A 23576-nucleotide genomic window follows, 5' to 3' on the forward strand; every position below is an offset into this window, starting at 1 on the left:
CACAGGTAGCCTGGGATCACCTCCCCAACTTAGACCTTGACAAATGGTAACATTTGGGGAATTGGGGGGGGGGGGGTGCAACAGGCAAACAATCTATCATGTGAGAAAATACGTTTCCCCTTTCTTACTGCTAAAAAATTCCCTCAGTATTTTCTCATCAGTTTCATTCTGGTGCCTATGGATGACAGCTATCCAACTAACCCATTGGTTAGAGAGCTCTCAGGCTGTAGCCTCTCCCTTGCCTTTCCTGTCCCATGAGTAGCAGTGGCTACACAAGTAAAACCAGCCAAGATGCCAGGATCAACTCCCTGGGAAAAGCAGGGGGCTAAAGCTGTACTAGCTCCACTAAGTGTTTCTGCAACAAAGATGACAAGAACAGTAAGCAACAGATGCCCCTCCCCAGCCTACAGTCTAAATTATCCCTACCTTCCTCTAAAATATATTTTGTATTACATATATTTATGCATGTGGGTGGTCAGAGAAAAACTGCCAAGAATCAATTGGTACAGGTCCATGAACTCAGATCCACAGGCTTTACTTGCTGAACCATTAACCCAATCCCTATATTCTTTTAATATTGTTAATTAATTTATATCATTTTCACTGTCCGGTGAGGACCAGAACAAAACTCTGAAGCCATGTGGGATTTTAATAAGCTCTTTAAAAAAAATCCTAGAAATGGTGGCACACATCTTTGATCCCAGCACTTAGGAGACAGAGGCAGGCAGATCTCTGTGAGTTCAAGGCCAGCCTGCTTCTACATAGTGAGTTCAAGGCCAGGCAGGGCTACATAGTGAGACTGTGGTGGTTTGAATAAGAATGCCCCCCATAGGCTCATATATTTGAGTGCTTGGTCATCAGAGAGGGGCACTATTTGAGAGGGATTAGGTATAGCCTTGATGGAGGAAGTGTGGCTTTGTTGCTGAGGAAGTGTGTTTACTGGGGGTAGGGCTTGAGGTTTCAGAAGCTCAAGCTGAGCCCAGTGTCCATCTCTTCCTGCTGCCTGTGAATCCAGATATAGAATTCTCAGTTTCTTCTCTAAGATTTGCCCTGGTCATGGTGTCTTCACAGAATAGCACACTCATTAAGACAGAGACCCTATCTCAAACAAACAAACAAACAAACAAGACTTTTGTCTACCATTGATTAGTATGTAAGGGCCAGACAACTAAAAGCCATTAAAGCTTTCTTGGCTAAAATGCTTATAGGATAACTGTGCTGTGGCACTGGGAGAAGTAGGTCCTTCCTAGAATAAGGCAAGCCTACACATCTGTTGGGTCAATATACATTACACAAACAATATACATTATTTATACCTTCTTTCCTGAGGCTCAACCTCCTGTGGCCTGTTTAAGCATCCGATCAACAAACTTAAGTGATGTCATCTTTTCTTACTACAATAAAGTCTCTGGAGTCAAGAGTGCAGAAAACCTGTTCTTTCTGTAATAATAAAACTACCTCTTCATTAATCAAACTTATGTAACATATTGTGGATTGCCCCAACTCATTTTTCTACACAGATCCTGCTGAAGACATTATTAAATCATCTTTTGTTTTCATGGTAACAGAATAGTAGCCACATCATAGGCTTCCGGATCAAAAGAATAGATTACTTCTGACTCTAGGTAGAGACATGACATTCTGATGTGCTCCAAGGAATAAAATAGAAAATATTATTGTCTCTTTCCTTAAGAGTTAACACAGAGCTACAGAAATGACTCAGAGGTTAAAAGTACTGGCTGTTCTCCCAGAGTACCTGGGTTGGATTACCAGCAGCACCACATGGTGATTTACAACCTGGACATTGAGTCACAAACTGTAACTCCAATCCCAAGGATTCCAGTGCCCTCTTCTGGCCTTCCTGGGCACTGGATGCACATGGTACACAGATATATTTACACTGTGCATACACATATAACTATTATTTTAAAAGAATTAACAGAAGAATAAAAAAACAACAACGTGGTATTTGGAATGAAAATGCCCTTCCCTCGTAGGCTCTTATATTTGAACGCTTAGTCCCCAGTTGAACTGTTCAGAAAGGATTAGGTGTGGTCTCAGAGGAGGTGTGGCCTTGTTGGAGGAGGTATGCCCTTGCAGGTGGCTTAGAGGTTTCAAAAGCACCAGGTCTAGTGTTTCTCTCTGCCTACTGTCTGTGGATCAGGATGTAACTCAGCACAATTCCCACTGCATGCCACCATCTTCCCAGCCATCCTGATAATGCATTAACCCTCTGAAATTGTAACCCAGCCCCCCAGCAAAATGCTTTCAAAATAAGAATTGCCTTAATCATGGTGTCTCTCCACAGCTACAGAGCACTGACTAGAACAGACAAAAACAAAAGAATCAACAGACTGGGTATAGTGGTGCACAACTTTAGTCACAGACAGAGGCTGATGGATCTCTGTGAGTTTGAATCTATATAGGGAATTCCAGGCCAGCCAAGGACTTACAGAGACTCTTTAAAATACCTTGAAATAGTAAGAAATGTCAACTAGGGGAAATTATTGCATGTATACCATCAAACAAAATGGCTTATTAAAAAAAAAATCCTGAATCTGGACATGGTGGTAAACCTCCTTAATCCCAGCACTCCAGAGGCGGAGGCAGGTGAATCTCTGAGTTCAAAGCCAGCCTGGCCTTACAGAGAACATGTACTCTGCATACAGAGAACATGCCTCAAAATAAATAAGCTCAGAACATGAGTTTTACATACATCTGTGATGGTTAGCTTTAACATCCGACTTGACACTACCTAGGATCACCAATGAAGGATTATATAAACTGGGTTGGCCTGTGAGCATGTCTGTGGGGGAAATTGCCTTAATCGATGTGGAAAGACCCAGACCACTGTGGGCAGCACAGTTCCCTAAACAGAGGACTCTCAACTTTGTATAAGAGTGGAAAGATCCAGCTGACCACAAGCAAGCAAGCCAGTAAGCAGGTAAGCATGCATCCATTTACTTCTTGCTGGTCTTGACTATGGATATGTTAACTAGCTGTTTCAGGTTTCTGCACCCTGGCTCTTCTCCTACCACAGGCTGCTCGCTGTGACTTTATGCCGGAATAAAACCTCTCCTCTAAGTTGCTTTTTTTGTTAAGATATTTTATCACAACAACAGAAATGAAACTAGGACAATACCACTCCCAATTTCAGGCACAGGGACCAAGCAGGTTCACCAAAAATGTGGTAGCTAGGTAACAAGTCCTTATAACAAAATTAACTACTCCACTACATCCAGGTTTTGCTATAGACTCAGAAGTCCACACCATTGTCCTTAAGACACAAAATAAGCTGGGAAGTGGTAGCACATGCCTTCAGTCACAGCACTCAGGAGACAGAGGCAGGCAGGTCTCTGAATTCTGAGTTTGAGGCCAGCCTGGTCTACAGAGTGAGTTAGTTCCAGGACAGCTAAGGCTACACAGAAACCCTGTCTCAAAAAAAAAAAAAAAACCACTTTACTACTATAAAAGTGACCAAGGTCCAAGTAAGAATATAATTAAAAATAAAGTGTATCAATGACTGTGTGCAAAAATGTGCATGTGAAGCTCATGCCTTCAGAAGGAGACAGGCAAACAAGAGAGAGCTACACATACCCACCCCCCACCGACCTCCGCCCCCCCCACACAGTTAGCAGCCTGAGAAGACACACTGCCACAGGGCTGTGATGACACATGCCCAGCACTTGGGAGAAAAAGACAGGCAGATCTGAGTACGAGGCCAGCCTAGCTTAAAGAGCGACTTCTAGTACAGCAAAGGCTACACGGAGAAACCCTGTCTTGAAAAAGAAAAACGAGAGAGAGAGAGAGAGAGAGAGAGAGAGAGAGAGAGAGAGAGAGAGAGAGAGAGAGAGGGGCGCGTGGGGAAAGACTGCCAAGTGTTAGCAGGGAAAGAGACTTAGGAGTTGAACTACTTGGGTTATTGAAAAGAACTGCTGCAAGGATCGCCACTCTCAGACATTTAAAAGTCCCATCTAGAACAAGCTGCATAGTCTATATATTTATTCCTCTGCCATGACCTTTGTGAGACCAGTTATGAATATGCTGCCCTGTTATCTGCCCCAAGGAGGCTGGAGCTGCCTGAGGCTACTCAGTCCTTTCAATATTCTGAGACTCCCATCATGGTGCTGCCTCTGCAGCCCCCAGAAGATATCCACCACCCTGGGACTCTCCACACTGTTGCACCGAGTGGATGCAACTGGTCCTCATGTCCTATATCTCTCTGGACACACTAACAATCAAAGTCACACTTCTGGCCCAACTGTTGTGGGTGGTGACCGCTGCCTTCTGCACTGCACTGAGCTTGGAAATTCTCAATCAGGTTCCCCCCAAAAAAATCCCAACTGGGAGCTAGTTCAGCTTGGTGTGGGATACAACCCTCTGCAGCAATCCCATGTGGCTTTACATTGCAAGTGCAAGCCTTCTCTATGCAGAGTAGGCCAGCAAACCTCAGCCAGTGCACTTGGTCTGGGGACTTACAGGCATACCAGTACCAAAGACCTCAGAATGGCCAAGCTGTTCTGAGTCTTTAATCTGCAAACTAAGGCAGCCTGGGGATTCATCTGCAGGGCCTGCAGAATCTACCACAGGCCACAGTGGGAATTTGATAGCGGGTCTGGAAGGAAAGAGAAAGGCAAGAATAGATGGCAGCTACATTGAGAGATGAAGACCTGGAACAAAACATTTGCTTTCATCAGGGCCTAAGAATCAAACTCATCTCAGTCCTTCACAATACATCAAAATGACTCTGATGGAATCCAAGGGGCTTCTGTCTTGTAAAGGCAGAGGGTCAGCCGGGCTGTGGTGGTGCACGCCTTTAATCCCAGCACTTGGGAGGCAGAGGCAGGCGGATGTCTGAGTTCGAGGCCAGCCTGGTCTACAGAGTAAGTTCCAGGACAGCCAGGGCTACACAGAGAAACCCTGTCTCGAAAAACCAAAAAAAAAAAAAAAAAAAAAAAAAAAACCAAAAAAAAAAAAAAAAAAAAAGGCAGAGGGTCAGAGTGTAATTCCTACCAGGGCATCCCTCTGCAGGAACGGGGTCTTAAAATATTGCCAAAGGTTTCAAGGTCCAACTTCTGAGTAGGCATTCTCTGAGTAGGCATTCTTTCCCTCAAAAGATCTCTAGACACTGGATCAAAGGATTTTCCCCAAAGACTGAAGGTTACAGCTTGTGAAAGGGTCTGCTAAACATCCTCGGAGATGAGGCAGCTTCAGGGGGTCTGGAGCTGGGCTGTGGATACTGTAAGGGACCATGCAAATGTCTTATTAATATCCAAGCTTTCTGAACACATGGCTTGTGCTGAGCCCAGAGCATCTCTGCCTGACTATTCCTAGACCTAGGCCTGGAGCTTCTAGTCTCCCTACAATCTAATCTTCTGCAAGCCCAGACTTTGAAGACTTCACTTCAGCTTCCAGCCTCAGGAGGCTAAGCTAAGCCTCTGAGACTTACACTAAATAAACTCTTTAGCTCTTTCTGAACTCTGCCTGGCTGGTTCAATTCCAATTGTTCTGGCTCTCTTGGCTTCTTCTCACCAAATTGTTCTGCTTGGAAAAACTGCCTCTGAACTCTGAACAGAGATAAACTCTAGTACATTCAACTGAACTGCACCAAACTCAACCTGACTGAACTCAAGAGAACTCACCTTTTTTTTTTTTAAGATTTATTTATTTCATGTATGTGAGTACACTGTCACTGTCTTCAGACATACCAGAAGAGGGCATCAGATCTTATTACAGATGGTTGTGAGCTACCATGTGATTGTTGGGAATTGAACTCAGAACCTTTGGAAGAGCAGATGGTGCTCTTAACCCCTGAGCCGTCGCTCCAGCCCCCCTGCACTGCTCTTAAGTAGCCTCTTTCCTGTTTGTTCTCCTGAGAGTTTGACATATTCTGTCTCCAACTCATTCTGTCCAATATTTCTCTGATTCTACACTTTGTCTACCCCTTAAACATCACTGTTTGCAATTAAAGGTGTGTACTAAAGGCTTGTCTATATTCCAGCTGGACCACACATTCCTAAGTTTTTGGATGTGATCCTGGCTAGAGGAGCCATGTTGTTGGATTAAAATTGCTCCATAAGAACTCAAGGGCAGCAGCTGAGGGATACTGCATTCCTCTCATAAGAACCTCATAGGTCAACTTTGATGAAAGAGCTCCACCCTAAAAAGGATAGTGTAGCCTGCACCTATGGTCACAGGCAAGGGTGCCCAGCAGGTACCCGAGGACACACTTTCAGAAAGACTTTCCTTTTGAGGGAACTTCAGGAATGGGGTGTTCTCTAGGGGCCTCATCTGAGGCCAATGGCTACAGGCAACGACCAGGATCAGGGAAGACTCACCAGTGTGATGTCCCAGGAAATCTCTAGAGGGATGATGAGCATAGTCTCAGGAGGGCCAGCCAGCAGAGGAGAGATCTAGGGAGGGTGCCCTGTAGGGTTGTCTGGGAGGCCTTTAGATTTGAGCAGGCTATTGCCCTGGCCAGAAACTACAGCCTTGGGGCTGTAATGGAGACCTTTAATGTTCTCGAGGCAGAAAAACAGGGTTCTAATAACTTAATCTGCCTATGGGAATTATGTCTTTATAGCTTGATCTGCCCATGGGAAAGTTCAGCTTCCTCTGTTGAGTGTGAACTTCAGAACAGGTCTTTCGAGGAGATTGTTCACGCTCAACAAGTTTGACTGGGTCACCCCAGACTGTGGGATCCCACCACTCCATTCTCAGCTTTCTCCTCTCCATTTTTGAGCGTTTTCCTGTGATCTCCTTATCGCTGTCATTCTGAGCCAGTGACTGTAGATTCTGTCTATGTGCTCTGGAGCCTGACTTCAAATGATGGTCTTTGGATGACAGGTCCAATGCCTGGGTCTTTTTCTTGTGCAGCAGACTTGCTCCTTCCATAAACAATGGACCCAGGTCCCTCTGCTTTTGCTCCAAGAATGACTTTTCAGGAAAGAACTGGATCCAGGCCTCCCTTGAGTTGGGTCTCTTGTTCTTCATCTTCTCTTGCTTTGATGTCTGTATTTCTTCATGTTTCCTCTCTAGTCTGTAAATTGGCAATGTTGTCTGCAGTAACTTCTTTTTCTTGGGTTTGATCTTTCTTCCCTTCAGGACATGTTCTTCAAGAAAACTAGGTTCAGGGTATTGAGATGCTGCTTTTGGCCCCCTACTTAGTGACATGTTGCCATTCCTTATGATTACGCCCTTCGACAAGTTCTCGTGACTCTGTAGTGGAAGGCTTTGAAGGTTTTTTCCTGGCATATTCACCCTGTAAGGGAAGGCTATGGTTCTTTCTTTTCTATGGGTCTCTATTGATGGCCAGAGATTTTTCTTTGGCCGTACACTATGCGATGTGTTTACAAAGGAACTTCCTTGGATCCCTGAGTTCAGATGTTTGCCATGGCTGTTCTGCAGTATCTCTACAGTGATTAATGATGGGGTGGTTTTAGTGTCAGAGGTCCAACTCTCACCAGAAGAGCCCCGACATAGAGGGTGATGTCCTGTTTCTTCCAGTTGCTTTAAAATATCAGTCAGCTCTACCTGGCCAGAACACACACCAGTCAACACCCCACTCTGGCCTGGCACAGCTCTGAGGAGTCTTACAGCTTTTGGAGCAAAATGAGCCCTAGTGACCTGCCCTGAAACTTGACCACTTAATTTCTCAAGGCTTACAGTAACATATAGTCTTCTGTGTGAGCTAAAATCTTGCCAATTCATTTTTCCCTCTCACACTCCAGGAGACTAGGGCCTTGTCCCTCCCTGACTGATCCCACACTGCGATGGGAGAGCTCTTCAGTATCTAGTTTTCTTCTCTCTGGCATGATCTGTCTACAAGATAAATACTATGAAGTTCACTGGCCTCTGCTGTCAATGCTCCACTGTTGTCCTGGATTTGGAGAAAATGAACTCTCTGGTGAGTCATAGCCTTAGCTACCCTGCCTGTCTATGATGCAGTGGGCGGGGCTAAGATCTAGGGAAGCCATCAGCATATGGAGGGCACAGGCATTGTTCGGACAAGTGGGAAGTGAGCTGTGGAAGGCTCATTGCTAGGTGTGCAGGAGGGAGCTGATGGAGAGTCACAGGATGGTTGGCCTGGGCTGTTGGGGCTTTCAGCACACAGGCTTTGAGTCTAAGAACTCTGGTTAAGAACTTCTCCGAATATAAAAGCATTTGCCGCACAATTTGATAACAGAAGCTGGATCCCTGTAACTCAGGAGGAGAAAAGTAACTCCAAAAAGTTGTCATCTGATCTCTCCATGGGTGCTAGCAACCTGCATGTGAGTATCCTCACATACATAAATTACACGTAAACACACACACTCTCACAATGCACTAAAACACATACACACATACACACACACATATATACACACCAGGAGAAAGGACACATTTTGGTGGCACCTAGCCCCAAAGTGGCTATCTTCCTACTCGAGAGGCTAAGAATCCATTAGCTGCTCCCTCCCCGAGCCTGAATTCCTCATCAGTCTCAACCTGGTGCTGAAGGAGTGGCTGGTTTCTAGAGAGTCACTGTCGTCCATTGTTAGGAGACAGAAAAGACTGGCTTCCGATGGCAGCGAATGGTGGCAGCCACAGGGCCAGAGCAACAACAGTTAGGTAAACTCGCCAGCTCAAGCCAAAAGTACGAAGACAGAAAGCAAAAGATTTTCACTTTCCACACCTTCTATTTTGGCAACCCTGGTAAGTTCTGGCCATGTTTGGGACACTTCCATTAACCTGATCAAGAAACATCTCTCAAGGGTAGGGTCTCTTAGTTACCTACAGATATAATCAAGTTAACAACCAAGACTAACTCTCGCAGACTCTCAACCCCCAAATATAAAAAAATAAAAAAAGATATTAAGGAAATAAGACTCACTGAATTGGAGAAACTGAGTTCTAATGTAAAGGTACCAAGGTTAACTCTCTTATGGATACTGCTCTGCTTCAGTGATGGTTTTTAAATGACTAAAAAAAAAAAAAAAAAAAAACAAGACTTAATGCTTTGTTAAAAGTATGGGGGCTGAAGATGGTTCAGCAGGTAAGAGTACTTACTTACTGATCTTTCTGAGGACCAGAATTCAGTTCCCAGCATCCATGGCTCACAACTGTCTATAACTGCCAAGGGCCACACAGGAGGAACTCCACACAGAACTCATGGAATGCAGCCACTGGTTACCACAGCCTCACAGATAAGCCTTAACCCTGCGGACCACATGTCCTGAGGATTTCATGCCGTTATAGAGTTCTGCTTTGCTTGCTGCCCTCACATCCCTCTTAATCTTAAGAAGTCTATGAAAACTTAGGGTGGACTTCCAGCCCCTCACTGTATCTCTGGCACTCACAATAATAATGCTTGATCTCTTTCAAGCATTGCTGCTGGAGCAGATTAATGATTTGATCACCACCCTAGGTGCTGGGAGCCTGGAGAGGGTAGTGGCAGGGGCACAGAGTAGGACTCTTGTGATAACTTTAAAGTTTGAGGGTCTCAGGGCTTTCTAGCTCTCTAACTGTTCTGAAATGATGATAACTTCTAAAAAGTCCTAAAAACTTCTTGCTCTTTCTGAGGATAAAAAGCTGTTGGCTTAGGCTAACAGTGGTGGGGGTTGGGGGGATTAAATAATGTGGCCTTGGTTTTATCTCAGCAGGAACTTCGCTGCTCTAATTTTCAGCTTGCTAGTCACAAGAAGAAAACGGTACACTTAGAAAAGTAGCTATAGCATTTATTACTAAATTATAAAAAGTTTCATATGAAAGCTATCTAAGGGGAAATGCAGACAGATCCTTAGTGGGGAAAGGGAAAAATTCTTCTCTCTCTGCCTCTCGTCTCTTTGTCCTCTGTACTTATACATCTTTCAGAATACATGATCATATGTTACAAAGTTCATCACAAGTTCACACAAAAAGTCAAATCATAAATTGAAATAGAAGTTTACATGCATATCCATTAGTAGTAATTATCTGGCTAAAACATCCATCACGTGTCTCAGGTTCACTGAAGGTTTAAACCCATAACTAAGTTATTAGTGAAGTTTTGCATAGATAAACCCTGTCAATATTTTATCTTCTGTCCTATCGCCTATAATAAAGCCTTAGTTCCCTTTTTATGACCTTTGGTTAATTGTTTTACGACCTCTTGGAATGTGTTCTGAGTAGGAGAAAGTCTGGTTACTATCTAAGAGCAATTAACTGGTGACACTCAGAGACTGGCAGAGTTCTCATCACCGTTCTGACTATCAAAAAAGGACCTAATAGCAGTCCTACTATAAAAGAGCTTAACAGTCACAGATATTATTTTAGGAATTCTTATAGGATCATCATTAACACTTAATAAGTCATCCATATGTCTATATAGCATCACTACAAGTCAGTACATCTTCATGGATCTGCAGAGATCTGCCCCAAAGGTGTGGGCTATTACTTAGTGATTGTTATATATGTTTAATAATAACAGGAAAAGCATGTTAATAGCAGGAATTGTTCCTAAAATGAATCGCTTACAGCCTTGCTTAATAAGGACAAATCTGTCGTAGATTATATAATAATCTGAAGCAGGCCATTTCAGGATGATCACCTGCTAGTTATTAGCTTGTCCCATTATGGCTTCTGACACCTAGAAAAGTGTAAGGAAAGTGAACAGTGCCACCAGACAGAAGAACTGCTAAGGCTGAGTAGAAGCCCAAACCCCGGGGAATCTCAGAATTGAGAATGGCAGACTCCAGACTCGGAGCCAGGTCCCTGCCAAACTACCTGATCTGGACCACGAAACTATGACACCCCACTGAGAGGATCATGATAGTCTTGTCAGCCTGGAGTTCTCCATGCTAATGAGGTATCTAGATAGGCCCTGAGTGTTAGTCAATGAGCTTCCTTTCCTGCAGAAAGTATTTAATCCCTGGTTCACCCTGAGTAAAGGTATACATTTACATCTGCTGTTAAACAAAACAGTTTGGAAAAGCAAGGACAGTCTCCATCAAGGATCACATGGGGGTGAGGGGGACCTTGTTGTAAAGAGCTGCACCTAAGTCTCCCAGAGAAGGCCTTCTCTCTTCTGGGCCGGGCCCTTCCATACTTTTGGCACTTACTTGACACCAAACAGATACCACCACTATCCCAGGCTCAGCCTCCCCATCCCTGCCTAGCACTTAATGCCCTGAGGGAAAGCATGGATCTGCTGATCTGTTCCTGGAGCCCACGTGACATCTGGGAACACAGGAGAAAAGGCACCGCAGCATCCATCTCAGACTCTCACCTACGGAAACACAGACTAGGATCCCTATTACAGACTGTGGTCTGCCTCCCCTGAGTGGCTTGCCCCTGGTGCTCAGACACCTCAGTAGGCAGACGCATAGCCCAGCATCATAAAGAACTTAAGAGATGTAGATTGTTAGCAATGACCACCACTCTTAGAAAACTTTTGGAAAAATAAAATTGTTAGAGAAGTATTATTTAATCTCAGCATCTCAGCTAAGGGTTTCTACCCTTCACTTGATTATTCAGCTCCTAAATAAAAGATAATATATATATATATATATATCCTTAAAAACACTAGAGCCAAGCAGCTATCTACCCTCTATGCTATTATGTCTACTTCTCCAGCAATAACCCAGAGTTATAATTTGCTATGTTCCACCTGGGGCCAGCCCTCATAGCCATGTTTTCAAGATTCACTTACCCCATTACATCATCTCCTCTCTCCACCTTCTGTCCCCTCTGTGGTCCCCTGTCTCAGACCCCAAGCCCAAGAACCAAAACTCCACCTATCTCTTTTCTGCCCAGCTATAAGCCATAGGGCATCTTTTTTCACCAATCAGGGATAACTGGACAAAGCATCACTTGGTGAGGATCTCCTGGCAGGGCCAGTGTTCACCATTACACTACATAGCAACAGACCAACCCTCAACAGTTTCACATTAAGGAGCAAGGTTTGCACAACAAAGGCTGGAATCCACTCTGAGGCTTTCTTATAGAACCAGGGACTCACAACAGGCTGGGCCCTCCCCTATCAATCACTAATTAAGAAAAAACTTTAGAGGCTTGCCACAGCTAGATCTTATAAAAGGCATTTTCTCAACTGAGGCTTCCTTACCTCCAGTGACTCTAGCTTGTGTCAAGTTGACAGAAAACTAGCCAGCATGCCTAGAGAGCCAAAGATTCTAAATTTTGCTTTGAGAGTAAAAGCTAAGTCCGTGTGCAGGCTGACTACATGGTTCTTCAGTGAAATGATGTTAACTATTGCTGACATTTTGTGTTTTACAACCCTTTTAATGGGGGATCCTTGATAGAAAAAAATGACACCCTGGACTCAAATAGCGTGTCAGCACAAGGAGTGTTTTATTCTGCAGAAGTCCAGCACGCCAGGGTCTCTCATTACCAAAATAGACACCCAAGTGAGTTTGCAGGCCTGATTTAAAGCAAATTAGAGAATTCCAGGGTAGGTGACCTCTATGTTAATCTGTTGGGTCCATCACTACAGACATTCCATTACGAGGTATGGGGGCTGGAAACTTGCTGGGGAAGTCTGGAAACTGTTACTGAGGAAGTAGCTGAGGAAGTCTAGAAACTGCTGCTGACCCATTTTCCTTGCTTCAGGCCAGGTGGCTGGGCAGCTTCAGAGGCCTGGAATTGCCCAGTTCTTGGAAACAGAGATTTAGGCCTAATCTCCTTAACTGCCAATTTAAAGCCTGTTAAGGAATCAGCCTAGCCTTCTCACTAAGAGGCATAACTTAAGACACTTCATTGAGATGATGTCCTCTAAACCTGAACTGTCTAACTCTGTATAGTTCCAGCTATCCTGGAACTCACTGTGGAGACCAGACTGGCCTCCAATTCACAGAGAGCTGCCTCCAAGTGCTGGGACTAAAGGCGTGCATCATCCTTCCCTGCTGTTTACGATTACTAAGTGTGTTAAATGATATTCACACTTGCTAACTCTGCACACCTAGGAATGCCTCCTAATACCTAAAAGATATTGGACAGCGGTGGTAACATAAGAAGAATGTCTGTAAATGTGTACCTGACTTTTGTAAACTGCAGTTCCCAGAAGAAAGGAGGGAGAAATATGAAAAAAAAAGGGGGGGGGAGAAGCTGTGCCTCTGTTAGAATCTGATTCCACAAGGCCAAATGACCAAACTTCAAGATTATGAATGGCGTTAAAATGTTTTCAATCAGAGTCAAATTAATCTTGGGCTACTTTTAGTTCCTTAGAAAGATATTCATTGTCCACCTCTGGGTCTGACCGAGAATGGTTGTGACGCTGTCACTGTCTTAAAATTGGTGCCAGAGAAATGATTCATCAGCACTGGTTGCTCTTGCAGAGGACTAGGGCTTGGTTCCCAGCGTCCACATGGTAACTTACAACCATCCATAACTGATGACTCTCAGTTCCAGGACATCTAAAGCCCTCTTCTGACTTTCAAAGATGCCAGTCATGAATATGGTACATACATACATACATACATACATACATGCATACATACATACATACATACATACATACATACATGCTGGCAAAACTTAATGCACAACCTAAATAAATCTTTTAAATGTTTTGTTTCTGGCTGGAGAGATGAAATAGCCCAGCAGTTAGGAGCACCGGCTCTTCTTCCAGCAACCACATAGTGGCTCCCAACTGTCTATACTGGGATCTGATGCCTGGTCCTCTTCTGTCGTGCAAGCATACATGTGAATAGAGCACTCATATACATAAATAAGTAAATAAAAAAAAAAAAAAAAAAAAAACAGAACCAAAAACCAAAACAAAACACTTTCTGTTTAATATTAAAATGTATCCTTAAGAGATCACTATCTTTCACCATCCCAAAGCTAAGGATGTCATCAGATAGGGAATACCCTCCAAGGGTAAGCAGCTTTGGAGGAGGTTACCCCCCCCAAGGGCAAATTGGGGAAAGCTAGACAAGAGCACTAGCTTCCACGATCACCACTGTTGGAACGACCACCACCCTGCATCCCTGAGGTTCTGGAGTCAAATGGGCCTCCACTGGGGGCCCGCCCTCTACTGGACCCCATTTGGCAGAGGAGGAAAAGCATCCTGGCAGAGTGTGTAAGTGACCACCAAACCAGAAAACTTGGTCCAGGGACTCAGCAACACCCTGTGGAACAGCAAGTACTGAAGGCCTCAGAGTAGCTGTGCGGCTCCAGCTCTGTGGTCTGCACCGAGTCCGCTGGTGAGCTGAGCACAGGACTTGGAATCTTCATCGTCAGGGCCGCCCGCGCCCACCAGGGAAGTTCTACATACCGTTAGCAGCAGCGGCGGCGGCTGAGGCCTCACATTGCTCGTGCACGGCAGTTGCTGGAGGAGCCATCTCCAACTGGGGACAGTGAGGAAGGCCAGGGAAGGAAGGAGAAAAAGAAGGGCTACAAAGGAGAGGAGTGCCGGCTTGATTAAGAGCCTAAAAGACTGGAACCCAACATTTACAGTCTGAGGGTCAAACTCATCCCAATGCTTTAGAATTAACCAAAGTGGTAAAGCTGGAGTGACTGAAGGAGCTTTTCTTTTGTTAAGATGGATTGTCAAAGACCACAGTTGCCACTGTGGATCCCTCCGTAGGCGTAATTCCTATTGAGGGTCCTATTTGTCGGCAAGGGACCCAAGATGCTACTTGTAAGAGAGAACTCTCTCGCATCAAAAGGAACTCGAAAGCGACAGTTCATCCTTTAGCAACTTGAGGTTGCAACATTTTAAGAGAAATCCTTTTAAAAAACGGATTTCTATATATGAGCATCTGTAGTGGGCCTACGATGGTGCAGACAGTTAGAGGATTCCTCTGGAGAAATGGCTTTTGCGCAAGGCTTCCCCCCTGCTCATAAGGATCTTCTGGCACAGAGGCCAGAAGTTCATCCACAAAAGAAGTTAAGTTGCAGCTTTTGAAATTACCTCCTTTTCAAAGACTTCCTTTGATGGGAAGGACCTGGGACTTCTTCGGTCAATGGCTAGAAGTAACCAGATATGTGGAACAATTTCTAAAGGATAAATCCTCAAAAGGACCCCTATGGTGACATTCAAGACGTTTAAGATGAAGCTTTTGAAATAGATGTCCCTCCCATCTACCGGATATCCTGGTATAAAAGCCAGCGGTTAGGGACCAGAGCATCCGCCAATGACTGGAGGAGGAAATTTTCTAAAAGACCTGGTGTTTGAACCCCAGGAATGGAGTGTCCTCGAGGATCATGATCCATAGACTTGCCAGTGTGATGTTGAAGAAATATTCTCAGCTGGATGTAATGAGCACAGACAGTCTCTGGAGGGCGAGCCAAAATAAAGCTAAAGTCCCAGGGTGACCAACAGGAACTGCATTCAAGAAAGGATGTCTTTGACTGTCACAGAAGTGTTGCCCCAGTCAGAAGCACAGCCTCAAAATCCTCCCAAGTCTTGAGACAGAGAAAGAATGTTCCAAAGGAATCTGGACCCCTCATTCTTTTGCATGGTGCAGTGGGCACACCCAGAGTTCGAGTCCAGCCATCAGAGCTAAGGGCTCCTTTAGCAGTATCAGGAGCATCAGCATTCGAGCGTCTCCAAGGAGGAGCCTGAGTTAAGAACCAGAGCAGAGCCTACTTAACAGGAATGCTGCAGGGGTTAATATGGGCTCCAGGGGTCACTAAGCTGTGGGGCAAGGAAACCTCCCAGCACACATTCAAAGTGGTTAGGGGTGGGTGATGCAAGCGTTAAAAATAGATTCCCTCTGGTTTCCCTCATTGTCATTAAGGGAAAGCAGACATGTCATTTTCTTCTTTTTAGATGAAGGAAGGAAGCTGGCAAAAGCTCGTAGACATGAATGCCACAGGCAGTGCCATTTGGTTGCCCTGATTTTTTGTCCCAGTTGCTCTGGTCACCCCAATGAAGTTCTGGACAGGATGACCAGGCTTCCCTTTGTGCTCTGGACAGGAAAGATGGGTTACCTCTGCTTCTCTAGTGTCAACTATTATAATGTTCTTACCAAAAAAAAAAAAAAAAAAAAAGGGGGGGGGGATCTAAAATTCACTATATGAAACCTATAGCATTATTTCCCAGAAACTGACTATTAGAGGTTTAGAAGGAAATGATACTTTCAAGGCAAGTGTGCCTACCCACCCAGGGTTGACTGCCTGTTGCTTGGTTTCCATGGAGATTTTCAGAGCTACCTGACAGCCTGTGTTTTCTTCCCTTGTTGGGCAGTTCACCTCTTTCTCGTAAGCTGATGTGACATTCACTGTCCTACACCTCCAGCTTCTCATATTCTTATCTCACCACGTGCGCAGAACTTAGGAAGTCTGTGCTGATTCTGACTTCACTGCATCTTGTGGGCTTTACCTGTGAGGCTCTGTGGAGCACCCCCGCTCACTGAAGCGCTGCTTTTTTGAGCAGTGTTCTCTGGCTCTGCCAGCATTACTGGGTTGCCTCAGATTGGGAGGTGGGAGTGGGGGGCTGGCTACCACCTCCCCTTTATTAAACAGGCTTCTTGTGGCTTTTTGTGACAGTCCTGAGCCAGTGGCGGTAGTCATCCCCTATTGATACCAGGACAGAACCCCTCCTGATGCTCTTTGGCCAACAACTCCAAGTCCCAGGGCCCTTCTTCCTCTTTAGCAAACTTGGTTTGGTTTCTTCCTTGGTGACAGGCCTGATCCCCCAATATTTTGGGTCTTATCCTAGAGGAACCTTAGCTTCCTTTTTTATTCTATGATGACAGCGGTCCCCACTCTCCTCTTGCCTCTAAACTTGAATCTTGCTGCTTGGCCACACTAACTGGATTTCAGCTGGATCTTTATGCCCTCTGAGATGTGTCCTTCAAGGTCATTAGTTTGGTGTATCTGGACGTTACTTGTGGCATTTTTCTTTGTTGTAACTCACTGCATCCTCTAAAACGGTTCCACACCACACGCTGGCTATTTCCTGAGGGGGAAAAAAAAAAAAAAAATATATATATATATATATATATATATATATATATATATATATATATATAATATATTATATTATATATATATATATATATATATCCAGCCTACTTTAATGTATATTTGGTTTTGGCTTCTGTGGGTGCCTCTTGTTCCTGTACCTTCCTAGTATCTTGTGGGTTTGAATGGCTTTATTTTTCTGTTTGTTTTGTCGAGCAAAGCCATGGTCCCTACTCTTAAATGGGTCTCAATGGTTGTTACTGCCTCAGGCTTTTTCTTGGGAAAAACATACATGACTTTTGAAGAGAACTTCTACTACACTCTGCAAGCCTGCCCCCTCACTCCAAGCATCTGACAGAGCCAGCCTGAAGAAGGCAAGTGACCTGGATGAGGGCTCTGCCACTCACCTAAAGAGCCTACAAGTAGGAGACTATGTTTCTGTTTCCCCAGTAGCTGGGAAAGGTGAGTCAGATCTGCCTAGCTAGCTCATAGTTTCACCCTAGTGTAAACTACTTGGCAGGGGCAACCCTGGGAAGTCTGACGTCCAAGGGTTAAGGGCCAAGGTATGGCTCCCAAATTCTTTGGCTCTCACCATAAAACTTGTTCTGTTGTTTTTAGATGGTGGGAGGTCAGAGCTTGGCAACTCATTCCCTCCTCTCGCTCTCCCGAGGGCCAGGCCTTTTCCCTCTCAAAGCCTCCTCTGTGCTCTCCGAAGTCTCAGGAGGTCGGCAGTTCTCCCCCCACTGTTAAACACCCACCACACCACTCATTATCAGAGTGTCCCCAGCCCCTGGCACCCACACTGCACCATTGCCCTGGTCTGGGAACTGATGAACCCCCTGCATGGCCCCAGCTCTAGCCACCCTGCCTGTCTAGAATGCAGTGGGTGGAGATGGGAAGAGGGCTGGGATTTGGGCTGAAGCTCACACCAGTCTTTGGTCTCCATGACTCTTGATGTTAGGAATGGCAGCGTCCACAAATCCCACCTGTCTATGAAGGGGCACCGACATCCTATAGATAGAGGAATGTCTGTGATGGGCAAAAGGCCAGAGACAAGAGACAGAGCTGTCTGGGAAACTGGAGAAGGATAATCAGACCTGGCTAGTTAGAGATGTCAGGATGTAGCTTTTGTCCTTAATAATAGCAGTAACTGTTTTGGTCACCCATCCAGAACATTTTGAGTGGCAGCCATTCACAGCAAGATGACACCCCACAGAATGATTGGTCAAAGCAGTCGCCAAAATCACTTTATTTTTATCACAAGTATTTTTTTAATGTTTCTACTTCAGCCAGTACCCTCTAGTTTTTGAGTCTTTGGTGAAACAAAGGAGGTTATAGAAGTTGTTTGGAACTCTTTAGAAAGTCTGGTTGGATCTCCCAATCACTGTGCCCCACACTTTGCCTTCCATTTTGTTTGGGGCCCCTTTGGCCACTTTGGGTTCCTTTCGAACCATTTTTGGTGACTTCATTTGGTGATTGACTTTGTCTTTCCCGGTTCTTCTGAGACGTTTCAGTTTTAGAAAAAAATGTTTTTAACTATTATGCCATTTGTATGGATCTTAAACCACTAGAGTATCTGGCCTATGACAGGGAAGACTTCTTGGGTTACGCTCCATAGAACCTTTGAGTTAGGGATGCAGGGGTATCAAGCAGGTCACTGTTGTAACATGACCATAAAATACATGATGTCTTTCCTATGGTGGTTATAGTAGTGTCTAAAGCAGCCTGGAACAAACCCCTCTGCTGCTGGCATTCCTGAAAACAACAAAGTCTAGCCACTTCATCTTGGCATTTCTTTTTTAGACCTCTTGCCATGCCTTTACAAAATGTTTTGAGTGAGAAGGGTGACAGGGACTCTCCCCACCCTGGGTGGACAGAATCTACATGTCTACCACCCAACCAGCACAGGCTGACAAAGGACCTATCTCTGGGACCAGAAAGAGAGTAATACTGAGTCTGTTAGGGAGATTTGAATCTGTAGGGGCACATGGATGCATTAAAACTGTACATGCCGGGGCAACCAGACCCAAGAGCTTATGAGGTACATCATTACTAAGGAGAAGGGTGCAGTACCTCCATGTGGACTCCCACAAACTGATGGCCTCCTTATACCAAGATGGTATGGTCCTACCTCATTTGATACCTAGGATGTACATCAAGGACCAAGGATTCCCTACTATCCCTTGAATTTCCGTTTGGCTGTGGACACAGCCTGGTGTTCATTCACCCAGCTGTTCCTGAGCTGTCATTTCCAGCTCCTAACCTGCCTCCTGCCTTCACTTCGCAGCTAATTTCTTGCTGCTCTGTGGCTCTGGAGCCTGACTCAGCAGCTCCAGCAGCACCCCCTCATACCTCTGGCCTGGCTCATTATCCCATCAATACAGACTCCCACCCCCCCCTTCTGAAACATTCTGAATGCTGCTACAGCTCATTCTGGAACTCAATGTAAACGTATATAGATATATTTGCTGTGTGATATGAGAGTTAACGCTAGTAATTAAGGTTAGAATGAAAGAGTGTGCCTTTACCTCGGCCAGGCTACCAAGGTAGACAGGTGACAGAAACTGCTGAACTAGAGCTGGAGAGATGGGTAAGAGTATGCTGGATTCCTTTCCCAGCACCCACATCAAGTGGCTTACAGACGCCCAGAACTCCATCTCCAGCAGATTTAACACCACCGGTCTGTGAGCACCTGCACTCATGGCTCACAGACCCCCACAAAGACAACACACACATATACACATAATTTTAAACTTTTAAATGGAAAAAAAGTGTAAAGGAAACTGCTAAACCTTGTGGCTTTATTGCCATTCAGTAACTTCTATCCTTGGGGAAAGACGCAAATGTGGTCATCTGTGTTTCTGACTTAGGGCAAGGCCTGCGCTGAGGCTGAGAATTTACAAGAGAACACTTACAGCCTAAAAGATGATTAAGCTGTTTAAAGTGTGCTTTTATGAAGTACCCGAAAATCTCCACTTTTTGCTGCTTTTTTCTAGGCAAACATAAAATATAAATTCCAAAAATTAATTTTAGGATTGTCTTATGGTAAAGATACTTTTGCATGAACTCTGGGTCTTCGTTTAAATGAAATGCAATATAGTTTATTAATATTGAGATGCAATAATTTTACAGCTCATTTATAATTCATTTACTATCATCATCATCATTATTATTATTGATTTTTGTTTTGAGACAAGGCCTCACTATGTAACCCTGACTAGCCTGGAAACCACTGTATAGATCTGCTGACCTCCAACTCACAGAGATCTGCTTGTCTCTGCCTCCGGGGTGCTGGGATTAAAGACGTGCACCACCATGTCTGACCCTACATTTTGTTTAAAGCATGTTTTAAAATTACATATTTGGATATATGGATATGTTAACAGAAAAGCAGAGTTTTGGTTCCTTATGAGTTTCCCTCATAAAAAAATGTTCAAATGAACTCAGAAGGAAGCTTGAGGACCATTTTACTGCAGTTTTGAAAGAAAAATAGGGCAAGCTAGAAGAGGAAGAAAGTACTCCTTATTGAGTCCGGGTCCAAAAAGAGCAAGCAGGCTCAAAGGTGGAGGGCTGTGCAAAGCCACATGGGTGGTGGGCTCTGTGGAGCACAGACCACCCTGATGACCAGGGTAGACATGTTTCCACTTCATTAAGTATCTGATGAAAAGACAGAAAGTCAAGTGCAGGGCACAACACTACTTTTTTGTTAGAAATCATAAAAGTGGGCAAACCACGGGGAAAGACCTGGAAGGAGGGAGGGGACAATAATATGTAACGCTCTCACTTTAGGGACAGGTGTCATGTCACCACCCAGAACCAACGGTAGAACCCTGTGTTCTTTTGATCAGTAGGAACTGGTCCTGGTCCCTTTGCCCCCCTTTCCCCAATGTCATAGGGTATTTTTAATCTTAAGGATGGACAATTGTGATGATTCCCTTACTTATTACCAAGGAAACAGGAGGTGACATTCAAAGCTGATGCTGAAGGAGGGGTCCATCTTCAGTGGCCTCCATGCCTGCTAATGCCTGTCTTCTGTCTACCCAACATTCCATGGGTACATCCAGAGTACCAACTAGTCCATAGCTCAAAGTAGGATTGTTTACCAATCCTATGTTAGCTGTAAGGTCACTGATAATTCAATATCTGTGCTTGTAAATACAGTATTATGTCTGTAATATGATGTCCTCTGACTGATGATCCATGTAACTCGGTGAGAGTCTTATTAGCTGTGTTTATTGATGGCAGCCTGTACTGACTATTTTGTATGTTTGATACTGTTGCTATAGCCTCTCCCTCCTTAGTTCTTGTCACAATGTTTATTAGGCTTACTCACAGAACAAACAGAGCAACCTGGAAGCAGCTTGCTGTCTCCTCTTACCTTTTCACCTCAGTGTATTTTCAAGAAATGTTTTGGGGCTGGAGAGATGGCTCAGAGGTTAAGAGCACTGGCTGCTCTTCCAAAGGTCCTGAGTTCAACTCCCAGCAACCACAGAGTGGCTCACAATCACCTATAATGGGATCTGATGCCCTCTTCTGGGATGCAGGTGTACATGCAGATAGAGCACTCATACACATAAAATAAATCTTAAAAGTTTCTGAGAATTAAGATTGCTGAGGCAGAACTTCCAGAATGTGAGCCCTTGGTAAAAAAGAAGCAAAGGCTTTCTCAACAAACCTGGTTTTGAACTGACCACTTTTGTAACATCTTTCAAACGGTCAGACCGTTTGAAAGGAGTCACTGTGTGTATCGAAGTTTTCATCCCCAAGTACATGAAGACTGTTACTCGGCCAGGAACCTTTACTGGGTTATTATTGTAAAATAAATCAATATGTGTTTAAACCTTTTAGTCTTTGTAAGAGCTTTAAAATATGAACCCGTTAAAACTGGATGTAGGGCTAGAGAGAGGGCTCAGAAGTTAAGAGTACTGGCTGCGCTGGCAGAGGACAATTCCCAGCATCCATACGGTGGTTCACAATCATCTACAACCCCAGCTCCAGGGGGATCTGGGCATGTGCACAGTGTATGTCCATACCTGCAGGGAAACCATAAAATAAGGAAATCTTAAAGATAAAATTGGTCATGCTTTTAATCTCAGCACTCAAGAGGCAGAGCCAGGCAGATCTCTATGAGTTTGAGGCCAGCCTGGTCTCCAGGGCAAGTACCAGGACAGCCAGGACTACACAAAACCAAAATAATAAAATTGGAATAGGGGCTGGAGAGATGGCTCAGTGATTAAAGCACTTCTCTTCCAGAGGACCTGAGTTTGGTTAGCAACTCCCATGTCAGGTGGTCTGAAACTAACTCCACTTCCAAAAAATATGATCCCTCTGGCCTCTGAGGGCACCTGCATTCAGGTGCACATTGGTATACACAGCTACATATAATTAATTTTTAAAAATCTTTTAAGATGAATATGATTCAACATTTTAGGGTCTCAAAATGTATGTACAACATACACAGTCCACCAAGGAGCCATCTTTGATGAAATAGCATTAGGGTCTCTTTATCACAAGCTCCAGCTTGGGCTCTCCTCCAACCAAACCCTGACACAGCAAGACAGGAAGGGAAGGCAGAGCAGCCCGGAACCCTCAGCAGAGCAAGGTTTTATAGGAAAATGGGAACAAGTGAGGGGGTGAGGGAGGGGTGTCCAGTGTGACAAGCACCTAATAGAATGACTATAAACCAACAGGTGCTCTGAAGTAAGACCATATATAATCATAAATGGTCTGAAAGCACACCTGAAACAATCAGACTAATCTTTAACTGTTGCTAGGAAGTAACTAGGGAGTAACTCTGACCGAGGACAAGCCTTGGGGTCCTTCCTGGTACATGGATGTAACTTGGGTTCTGCTGCAGGTCAAGTTCTCAGGCTTGTTTTCTTTAAGATGGAGGCCCATCCTAAGATGGAGTAGGTTTGGCCTCTCAGAACAAGAGAACTGACTCCCCGCTAAAGGTTGTCCTCTGACCTCCACTTACTTTACTTGTGTGCTATGGTACATATGCCTACAAAAATACACACACACACACACACACACACACACACAAGCACGCACTCATGGGTGCATCTATAAATATTTAGTACAGATATATTATTTTAAAATATTTGTAATCCCTAAACACACAAGTATGTGATTGTACTTTGGTGTTTTAGGCATTCCCATATTCTCATCTCTAAGATACAGATTATATTATCTACATTTCTGAGTTGAAAAAAATAGCAACCATATATACAAAACACAGCAGTTTTGCTTGGGGCTGGAGAATGGCTCAGTATTTGGAACTTGTTGCTACTGGAGAGGACCCAGGTTTGATTCCAAACATCCATATGGTGGCTCACAGCCATTTGTAACTCCAGCTCCAGGGGATCCAGTACATGCATGTGGTACACATACATACATACATACATACATACATACATACATACATACATTACATACAGGCAAAGCATTCACACACATAAAAGTGAAGTAAGTCTTACCAGTTATGGTGACCCACATGCCTTTAATCCCAGCACTCCTGAGGCAGAGGCAGGAGGACCTGTGTGATTTCAGGGCCAGCCTGGTCTACAAAGTAAGTTCCAGGACAGCCAGGGCTGTTACACAGAGAATTCCTGTCTCAAAAAAAAAAAAACAAAAAACAAAAAACAAATACATCATTAAAACAAGCAATAACAGTTGAGCTCTGTCTACTG

General features: G+C 44.4%; 1 protein-coding gene across 1 annotated transcript in view; it reads right to left on the minus strand.

Moving 5' to 3' along the window:
* Positions 1-19290: 19290 nt before the first annotated feature.
* The window catches only part of Rhbdl2 (rhomboid like 2), a 47592-nt gene continuing 43306 nt past the window's right edge, over positions 19291-23576 (minus strand). Inside the window, exon 8 of the mRNA XM_076934238.1 lies at positions 19291-21917. Coding sequence (XP_076790353.1) covers positions 21861-21917 — 57 coding nt within the window. The 3' untranslated portion in view covers positions 19291-21860. The remainder of the gene's footprint in view (positions 21918-23576) is intronic.

Source organism: Arvicanthis niloticus, chromosome 5 (genome assembly GCF_011762505.2).
Source record: "Arvicanthis niloticus isolate mArvNil1 chromosome 5, mArvNil1.pat.X, whole genome shotgun sequence".
Lineage (NCBI taxonomy): Eukaryota > Metazoa > Chordata > Mammalia > Rodentia > Muridae > Arvicanthis > Arvicanthis niloticus.